At 32.7% G+C, this 11,324-nt stretch overlaps 2 protein-coding genes across 2 annotated transcripts; both read left to right on the top strand.

Moving 5' to 3' along the window:
• Nucleotides 1-1,275: 1,275 nt before the first annotated feature.
• Nucleotides 1,276-3,431, top strand: HELRODRAFT_160935 (hypothetical protein; the record flags this gene model as incomplete). The annotated part of the gene is made up of 4 exons (XM_009020933.1): nt 1,276-1,448; nt 1,667-2,272; nt 2,874-2,973; nt 3,402-3,431. 4 exons carry the CDS (start codon nt 1,276-1,278, stop codon nt 3,429-3,431), a joined length of 909 nt encoding a protein of 302 aa, XP_009019181.1.
• A 621-nt stretch (nt 3,432-4,052) lies between these two features.
• Nucleotides 4,053-8,929, top strand: HELRODRAFT_160934 (hypothetical protein; the record flags this gene model as incomplete). Its single annotated transcript, XM_009020932.1, has 3 exons — nt 4,053-4,077; nt 4,128-4,264; nt 4,970-8,929. The coding sequence occupies 3 exons, from the start codon at nt 4,053-4,055 to the stop codon at nt 8,927-8,929; spliced, it is 4,122 nt and encodes a 1,373-aa protein (XP_009019180.1).
• Between the last annotated feature and the right edge of the window lie 2,395 nt (nt 8,930-11,324).

Raw genomic sequence — 11,324 nt, 5'->3', positions numbered from 1 at the left:
GCTTGGTAGATCGGAGAATTATTCGAAGAATCGGGAAACTATCATATAGATTGAGTACTGTAAGAAACGCCGTGATCTTTATTAATAATATAGACCACATAAGTTCGCCCCCCCAACCAAAATCTGAAATGACGCCCCTGGTGTTTTATGCGTATGTGTATATATATATATATATAATATATATATATATATATATATATATATATATATATATATATATATATATATGTCAAAAAGCCCTTGCTGTGTTTTACTAGATTAAAGTAATTGCTTTTGCCTATATTTTTTTCTCTTTTTTAGAACTGTCAAATGGACTGTCAAGTCGAAAAAATGTATTTTTGAAGGCTCTTTTTTCCTTTAATCAAAAACCTTTTGTCTTTAATCAAGACCAAAAAGCGAGTGAAGCTACCAGAGATATTTGGGCTGTGTATGGAGAGGACACCATAGTTCTGGATTAGTTTTCCAGGTTTGAACATGATAATTTTGCTCCTTGTTTTGGGCAAAGACCAACTCGGAAATCTATTAAAGGAAGATGACCGCAAAATAAGCAGAGAATTGGGCAAAGAGATGAAATGTAATTTTTTTGACAATTTCACACCACCTTCATTTTTGGGTTTCATTCAGTTGAAAGCTTGTGTACCACATGATCTCGCAAAAAAAAGAGATAAATAGCTTTACATATGCTGCTCTAAACCTCACTTGACACCAAGGGACCCATAGCCACAATCAACGGGCTTGACTTGAATCTGGTAAACCAATCCAGAGCAATTTACTAGCTATAGTATCATTTCCAAATGAGGTAGCTTCACTCACTTTTTGACCATGATTAAATCTGAAAAGACGGAAGTGTTGAAAATGCAAATTTTTTGTTCACCTGACTATCGATTTTGCTGTTCTAAAAAAGACAAAACATAATATAGGCAAAAAATTACCGCAATCTTGTAAAGCAGAGCATCTTCTTTCTGTTGCTTTATAACACTCCATTAAACATCACAAAGTTTTTGTAGATTAAATAGTGTTTCATTTAGTGGTGAGACCTATAGCCACAATTATTTTAGTTAATGGTATTAATCTTGTCAAAGAGCAACAAATTCCATAATTATTGCTTGAACAGATACAACAAGAGTAGACAGTCAGCAACAACATTCAAGCAACAGCAGCAATGTTGTAGATATTAAAAACAACAGTGATGATGACAGCAATAACGACAGCAGTCTACAATGTGTTGTCTCAACAACATTTTCAACACCTGGGGTGTCATCATCATCGTTAGTCATGTCATCATCACCACCATTATTAGCATTGACTTGTAACACAAGCCAAAAAGTTTCTGGACAGCAACACAAATCTCTGTCTTATTCAACTATAAAATGTTCAATATGTTCAAAAACATTCAACAACTCGAGTGCTTTGGCCAAACACAAGTTGATACACAGCAATGAAAGGAGGTACACATGCCAGCAGTGTTCAAAGTCATTCAAAAGACAGGATCATCTGTTTGTCTCCATTCACTTTTTTACCCTTTCATATTTTTATAACTCCATAATAATGACTCAATTGATTTTTTTAATGCATGCTTCTTTGTCATAAAGTTTTTAACAATTTTCCAATAGTTTTTATATAAAAGAGTAAGAATATAATGCATGTAATTTTTTGTCTTTACCAGGAATGGTCACATGATGACACATGCAGAAAAGAAGCCTCATACCTGTAAATTTCCAAACTGCGACAAGAGTTATTGTGACGCTCGTTCACTGCGACGTCATTACGACAACTTTCACAAATTGCTACATCATCAACAACAACTGATGAACAAAAATGCAAACCTATGCAATGTTCTTCAACAGGAATCTTCCATTTTGACTCCTGGACTGACACCCAGATCAGCTGGCATCATGAATAGCAACAAAAGCAATAATGCAAATGTATCAGGCAACGAATCCGTCTTCAACTTTGAAAATATTAATGTTAATGATGAAACTATTGGTACTATCAACTTCAACAGCAACATCAGCTTCGCTAGCCACTGTAATATTAGTAATACAAATGATGATTTTTGTAATAAGACAGATAATAACATTGCTGGCAGTAGCTGTGTTAATGCTGCTTATGCTGGAGACAATCCTTCCGGCCTTCCTGCAACATCTCTGGCTTCTTCTCTTATGCAAATGAGTCCAGTTAGTCCATTAACTGGCAACAACAGCAGCAACATTAACAGTGCTACTCAACAGCTGCAACAAAACAGCATAATTTCTGATTTTAATCCATTCAAGTAAGATTTTATTGATTTCAATACGGCCTATTAATGTCAACGAATTTTTTATATTTCATTTGATTAAATTAAACTTTAACAGTACTTACATTGCACTTGCTTTCATATGTATTTCTCTGTCGTTTTGAAGATTTTAATTTTGTAAAAGCTCATTGTTAAGCTGTGAGATATGAATCAATAAATTGAAGAGCAGCTGTTAGGTTTCATAAACATTCAACATCGTTTGTTATTCAATTTCTTCATTCTACAACATATACCCTGAAATCAAAAAATTTACAACTCAACTTGTGATGTGTCCAAAAAGGCTGATTACAATTTTTCTGTATTTCATACTTTGCTATTGATAGTTGTAAAAATTTGTAATTATAATAATTGTAAAAAATATTCAATTAGGTTATTCAATTACTTTCATTCCTATCCCGGATAACTTTATCATTCTCTCTATTACTTCCCTTATCGTTTTTGTTGCAAGGAACATGTGAATGCCATTAATTTTTTTACAATAACATGTTCATTTTCCAAGTCAGCAAAATGTAAATTGTTGTCCACCAAATATAACGTTACCGTTATTATTATTATTATTGTTGTTGTTGTTATGCAGTGAGTACAAGCCTGTGAAGTGCAAGCAATGTGACAAGTGCTTTAAGAACATGCCAGCACTCAACGGCCACATGAGACTGCATGGGGGTTTCATTAAAAAGGTTTTCAATTATTAACATTGAAAAATTGAAAAACTCAATTGCTAATAGAATATTGCCAGCAATGTTGTGATGTTTTTAAACAACTGCACACACACACACACACACACACACATATATATATATCTTTATATATATATATATATATATATCTTTATATATATATATCTTTATATATATATATCTTTATATATATATATATATATATATATATATATATATGTTGGTAATAGACCATAATTTTTACAATATTCTATAAATTCTACCAAATGTTTGGCGTTAATATGTTTGTAGTTCGTTTTTTCGAATTTTATTTGTAAAAATATATATATATATTGGATTAAGAATATCAAAAATGCATTTATTGATGAAAATCACAGCACGTTTGGCATTAGTTAACTTACTGTTTAACTTTTCGATTTTTCTAACAGTTGATCATAAATCATTCTCAAGCTTCTTGAGTTCAAAACCAAATTTTAGATCTAATTAAATGAGAATTAAGTATTCACTTTGAACAAACAAGGAATCAACAAAGTAGAGTAGAGACACAGCATATATATTTGAGCATCTGGCCACATAAACAACGTATCAATTCGAACACCGAAGATGATATAGGAATACCAAAAAAAGCTTTTTTGTTCTATCATGCATAAAATAAACAAAAATTTTGCTCCTTGAGAATGGTTTACGATCAACCGTTTGAAAAATCGAAAAGTTAAACAGGAAGTTAACTAACGCCGAATACGCTGTAATTTTCATCAATAATTGCACACACACACACACATATATATATATATATATATATATATATATATATATATATATATATATTATTTATATATTAGGGTGTCCCTTAAAAATATTAAAAAAAAAATTTTTTTAACTTTTTAACCCTGAGCCTCTCAAAAGTAACCATTTGGTCTAAAAAAATTTCTCTTGAAATTTCATGGAAATATTTTTATGTCTATTGGTTAAATTATTATTATTATTGGTGTGTTTGTGAGTGCCCTTTAAAAAGATCTCAGAGGTGATAACGATTATTGCAGTATATTGTGTAGCACTTTCTTAAAGCAGTTCAGTGAATGGAGAGAAAAAGCATTAGCACAGGTAAGCTTGGACAAAAAGCCTTTTACGAAATTGAATTACAGACAGCGCAGGATCACGAAGGTTCCTAGGCAAACCATTCCAGACAGCAGGACCCATTAAGGAGAAATTCCTTCGACCAAGAGCCATGTTTGTGTCAGGTAAAAACAGTAACCAGAATTGTCAGAGTGCAATGTTTGATTCAGCAATGGTTTTGTTCTAGAAATGGCTCCGTCAGTTAAATATTTAGGAGCAACTCCCTTAATACATTTAAAAACCGTTAAACATATTTTGGAAATAAATCTTTGATAAACCGGAAGCCAGTGAAGAGCAAAAAGGGTGATCGTATTTAAGGCCACCTGTAACCAACCTTGCAGTCCAAAAAATATATATGTATATATGTGGTATTTTCAATGAAAATGTTAGCACATTAAAGAAACTTAAATAATATCTGTTTTTAAAGCGTTCTAAAGCAGTATTTCCCAAACGTATTTGTGCCTTGCTCTCCAAACCCGGTAGAAAATTTTTGTCCCATAAATGCTATTTAAAATATGTATCTTATTTTTAACATAAAAATAGCATCGTACTCTGGTAAAACCTAATTTACCGGTTTTCAGTTTCATTTATCAAGAAAACACATTTGAGAGGAAAAACTATGTTGGTTATTAGTTTCTATTGGACCACTAAACGTCTGTTTATTAATTTTAAGTTTCAGTAAACTGTTATTTTTAAATCATGTATCAGTATATTTTGAATAGCCACATTTAAGAGTAAAATTGTCCAGACACGTTGGGGAACGCTGCTCTAGTGTGTCACTGTGTGATTGCGTGGTTATGATTTTTAATATTTTTATAACAAATTCATAGGCATTCACTCAATTATTAATAACTATTTTAAATCATTTCCAAACAACTAGTCTGAAACTGGTGATCAAGCGATGAATGTTGAAGTTAGAAAAACTATACAGAAGCAACAACAAAAGTATCAAAAATCTGATTTGCATTCTCGTCAACATCAGAAGCAGACAGCAAAACCAGAGTCACCACAGCAACAACATCAACAAATTAATCTGCCGCAAGATATTAATCAGCAGCAAAATCCTGATGCATCTCTTTCTGAGGATTCATTTAAGCACCTTCCACATATTCTTCACAAGCCTTCAGCAACAGACATTTCCGTGCAACAAAACCTTATGCAACTCAAACATGAATCACAATGTGAACTGCAACATGAACAATTACAACCAAAACAACAGCTTAAGTCAGAACTTCAACAAATAAATCAACACTGTCACGAACAACAGATGAAGAAATTGGAGCAAGGTAATTCGAGCATTGAACAGCAGCATTCAAAACACTTGCAGCCATGCATGCCAATGGTGTGTGCTCAACAATTGAACGTGGTTGGTTACCAACAAAATATGAAAAATAATGTTTTTCTTCTTGGTAACGATGAAGATGATGATGATGAGGTTAATGATGAGGCTAATCAAAGAGATGTCAAGGACATCGATTACATCATTAACAAGAATACAGATGATCACATGCATACTAACGATATTCAATACCATCATTCTGTCGAGTGTGCTGATAACAAATCAATAATTAAAGACATTGTTGATGTAAATATTTTTAAGGGTAATGATGATATCACCAGTAAAGACAATAACAATAACAATTATTTAAAAATTAATGATAATATTTTTATGAAAGTTAGTAATGATGATAGCAGTGATGCAGGTGCTGAAGATAGAAATAACAGATGCAGTAGCATTAGTTACACGGAATTTCATAACAACATCAACGAGGTACGTTGTGATGTTGCTAATGCCTTGTCTGATGCAAGTACAACATTGCAACAAATCGACCAATTTCGTCCACCTCCAATTCACTTTCATGATCATTTTCAACAGCGAGACATCAATGCTTCCAGCAAACAATCTAGGAGATCACATGAAGCAATTATCGACATCAGCAATGAGCATATGATGGGTCCTTTGAATGCTTTGCAAATTTGTGAAGGTAAGTACAGAAGCAATAGTTTAGTTGACGTTGTGCAAGCTACTGGTCTGTTGAACTCATTTGTTCCTCCAGCAAAAAGTTTGATTTCTGATGTAGATGATAACGAGGATGATAATATTCAAGTAGATGATTGTGATATTGCATTGATTGATGATGATAAAGCCATCGACTTGATAATGAGTCTGGAAGAGGAGAGTCAGCAGAAAAAGCATGGACATCAACAAAGCCGGCTTAACATTGATAACGATGTTAATTCTGAAGTTGTTACCAACTTTATTTATGCAAGTAACATAAAAGAATACATTGATGACACCAACAATTTTAACACCGGCGCTACTACAAATTACTGCCCAATGTTTTCAGCTGAACACGCACAAAATCGGGGACAGCATCAGCAAGTACTTGTCCATCAAACTTTTGCACATAACACACGCAGCCAGCAATTTCAACAAAAAAATAGCATGGAATTTATTTCATTGGATTTGTTTAACGACAGTAGTGGCAATAGAAATTTAGTGACAGGTGATCATATGTTGTCTGATAATAATGTCACAATAAGCGGTGCTGCTATAAAACAGAAACACTCAGCAGACCATGATAGTTATTTGCAACAACAGCATATATCATCTTACAGCTCCGTGAATCCACATGAGGGAGAGAATTTACATAATTTTCGATCACAAGAACCAATGACACCAAGTCTTGTTTTCAAAGAAAAATGTTCCTTAAATCATAACTACCAGAATAATAAAGATGGTTCTGATAATGATGGCAAGAGTGATGAAGACTCCAATTGCAGGATTGTGAATCAAACAGTTTTTACATTTCCTCCAATTCTACTTTCAGAATCATCGTCATCTTCATTACCATCTTCAGCATCATTTCCATTCATTCCATCACTAACTTCTGATAAAACAATAAGTTATCATGCTGCCATACCTAATAATTCTTCATCATTTTATTCTAATTCTTCCACATCATTGTTAAACGATTCGTTGTTTCCAGATCATTATGCATCACCATTCTTAGCAAAATCTTCATTAACAAATCCAGCTTTTTCTTCTGGCCAACCTCCACCTCCGTCATCATCATTGCATGAAACGTCCATGCCACCATTAATATCAACAACAGCAACATCTTTACCTTTACTCATTGAGTCCTTACAACCCAACATTTATATTTCTGGACTAATATCGTCATCAGCAACAACACCACAAACAACAATATCATCATCATTAAAACTCTCACCATCATTATCGGGATATCATTTGTTGCAGCCACAAATGTGCCGGAGCCAGAAATATGAGCAACGAGTATATTTGGAGCGCAAGGAAGCTAATGAAGAAATTAGTAACCTGCTGGTGAAAATGAAGGAAAACGATGGCAAGATAGTCATTAAGCCGCCATCATTTGTCGAGGATGAATGCTATAACGCCCAGAATATTGTCCATTCAAATGGCGAGTGCGATTTCAAAAACAGCGATAGCATTGATTGTTTTATAGTGGAAGAGCCAAATAAAACAAATCATTGCCAAGTGATATTATCTAACGATAACGGTGATCAGATGATATTAATAAATGATGACAGTAATCAATTGTTATTTTCTAATGATAACAACAACGATGGAATGCTGATGCTACCAGGCGGTCATGAACATTTCATCATAAACAACTCAAACTACATCTTGAATGCTAATGATAACGTTGACAGACATAATATTAATACTTTCAAAATTGGCAATGCTGTCCAACAAAATGATGGTAATAAAAGTAACAGTTCCGCCAACGATTGCAACATCTTGCTGCATTTGGTACGGGATTTGAATCAAAAACATCATCCTTCCATGAGTGATGAAGTGGCACTCAATCAGTCGTGTGATAAGACAGATCCTTCTCTTCATGGACTCTGTGGAGTTTTTGTTTTAGAACAGAAACAACAACAAGTTCTACAAAAACTTCAAGATACATCTATGTTGCAACGGCAGCAGCATTTTGTGCAACAGCAACAACTACCATCTAAACAACCTTATCAGCAGCACCAGAAAAAGAGCGATATCAATGTTTATCAACAATTACATCAAATGCAACAGCAACATTTATTGCCAAAAGAATTACAACAATTTGTCCTGTTGCAGTCTATAAGTCCAAATCATTCTAGCAGTCACAGTTGTATAGGTTCAGCAATTGAACTGTGCACACCTCAGCTGTCGTCATCATCACAACTCTCTCAGTCTACATTATACTCTCAGCAGTTAACACCATCACCTCAACAGCAACAACAACAACAGCAGCAGCAACAACAACAACAGATTCTTATAGGTTATTGTGATGACAAAAACAACATTATTATAACTTCGAGTTCTTTAAAGATGGCAACAGATTCCAGCACAACAAACTACAACAACAACAAAAATATTAACTGCGATATTAGCAACAGTAGTGACACTGTCCAACATCATGACAATCGTCCTAAACGCAAAATTAAACCACAGCCACTTATCATACCTCAAAGTGCCAATAACTATATTTGCAACAGCAGTGGTAACAACATAACAGTTGGGACTAAACGACCACCCTCCCCGACTAGGAATGCCATTCATGCCCGGCGCCCTAAACAGTCACATATCTTGATTCCATCTACACCACCAGCACAACATTTTACTGGCAGTCAATTTTCATTTAGTAATGATTTTTTCCATGTTGATTCCCGCCCACCTCAGTCTGCTCCGCCGTACCATCTCAATAACAGACCAAGTAATTTTGTTTACTTTGTGTGTGTGTATGTGTGTGCGTGTGGTGTTGGAAGGAGACCATATTGCAGACATATGTTGGCATTGATCAATGCTAGAGATTAAGTAAAAACCAACCGAATCCACGAATATCAATTAAAGTTGAGTTTTAAAAAACAATATAATTGAATATTTTCAACTACAAATTGAAAAGAAAAATTTTATAAACTTTTTTGTATCATGTTCCTTTTTCAACAAATGTTTGTAACTGCAGCTAGATCAAACATCTCTATTTTCTAATTATAAAACAATGCTGGTTCAATCATAAAGTGGCAAACTGTTGATTGTTCTCGGTGTTCTAAGGAATAATGGAACTTATTTTGAAATAAATAACCTATGAGCGCGCATGCACCTGGGATCCGAATTCGAATTTGTACCAGTCCACAACTTGGATTCGGATCCGGGTATCACGAATCTTGATTTTTTGGATCTGTCCCATTCCTAGTATTTTTTACAAGATTATAAACCTACTTTTATTTGGCCCTAAACATAGCTTGTTGGGCGGTCAACAAAATACAAATATAAATAAACTAGGTAAGTTCTGAATCTGAAATAATCAAAAAATATATAAAATACACGAATTTTCAAGTAAGCCAAGGCATCAAAGGTCACAAAGAAAATCAAACAGAAATTTAAACTTGTAAATGCCAAAAAAGTAGTAATAAATAAATGAATAAATAAATGTGTAAATAGATGAGTAAGTAGACAAATCAATGGAAAATTAAAAACAAATGAATAATAAAAAAGATAATAAATAAATTAAAAAATTAAGTAAATAAATCTAAGAATAAAAGTACCTTAGACGAACATAATGTTATTAAAAATTAGAGAAACTATTTAATTGAATTAAATTAACGGATTTTTTAAAATGATATAAGCTTGAAGAATTTTTAACGTTAGAATGCTAACTAGACCAAAATTTAACTCTATAAACAAAAATTGAGTTCGAAAATAATGAAAAATGGAATATAAAAATCAGGAATATGTCTGGCTAGTTTTTTCAATAAATTGTCGATTTTGTCAAGTATTTATAAAAATAATTAAAATCATTTGAATTAATCATATTATAAAGAAAAAATTTTGTCTACATATAAATGATGAATTGATAACAGTTTCAATATTCTAAAAGGAATTAAAAACATGAGAATGGATAAATAAAAGTTATTTGACATTTGTTGAGTGTATTAATATGCTACTTAATGTTAATGGCTCACATTAATACAGTAAATGAATGATAAATTAAATTAAAGTTGGTTAAAGACACGATAAATTAAAGACACGATAAATTAAAGTGTAATATAAATTCATGATATTTTTATCTGGAAAAAATATTAAATTGTTTTAAAACACATAAACCTAAAGAAATTTTTGTAAAATTTTCCAACTTAAATTTTCGGATAAGCACAACCACTTTCAAAAATATGAAGACGAAATTCTGAGAATATATTCTCCATTGATAACAATTTCATAAGATTGGTGACAATTCTAGGGCCAAAATGGATACGTTTTGTTTTTAAAACATTAATTTGTTAACAATTTGCTATCATTCAATCCGACACTATTAAATCTGACAGAGGTTTCCCATTTAGTAAAATAGTGGTATCGTCTGCATGCAGCATAAATTTTGACATGGTCAATAATGATGTTAAATCATTGATAAATATATTAAATAACAATGGTTCCAGAATTGAATTTTACTTGATCTACAACTTTCTTGAGAAACATACTGAAACAAACCATTTAAATAGCTGACAAACGAGCTACACAATACACCTTTATCTCCTGCGTTCAATAGTTTTTTCAATAAATGGTCAATGTAAAAATCAAAAGTCATAGCAATGTCAATAAAAACACCTTTTGTATGACATTAGAATCTATCTATCTTCTCTAAAATATGTTTGTTCAAATCTAAATTTCTAAAACAGCAAGGTCAATTGTGCTGTTAGTGCGAAAACCATATTGATTATTGCTTATAAAATCGTTCTTGTTTAAAAAAAACTTGACAAACATGTGTGATATTTAATAATAAACGATATTTTCTTTCCCATTTCAGTGCCTTTTTCGATTGAAAATGCAGAAAATGTTCTTGGTGACTATCTTGCTGAGGAAACGCCATAACTGAAAAAACAGTTTCAGTGCAGCAACTTCAGCATCTCTTCAGCCAACACTTACAAGCAGCACTCCAACCCAGCATTCAATGTTGAATGTACACCACTAATAGTCCACCACGACAGATGTTGCGCTTTTGTAGCCATCTTCATACAGTCATCACCAATCATATGCAACATTATATCATCGCCAGCAGTTTAATAATTAATAATCATCATCACCACTAACCTCATTTGCAGCCAATCACACCACTGCATTCAAACACAACTGAAAGATTAATCTATCATTTCTGGCAGCATAATAACTTATGGTTAATTTAAATTAAAGCATGGTTATGTGTTATAATTTATTT

This window comes from Helobdella robusta, assembly GCF_000326865.2.
Source record: "Helobdella robusta unplaced genomic scaffold HELROscaffold_3, whole genome shotgun sequence".
NCBI lineage: Eukaryota > Metazoa > Annelida > Clitellata > Rhynchobdellida > Glossiphoniidae > Helobdella > Helobdella robusta.
The sequence above is the reverse complement of the archived record's forward strand: the minus strand, read 5'-3'. Positions and strand labels throughout refer to the sequence as shown.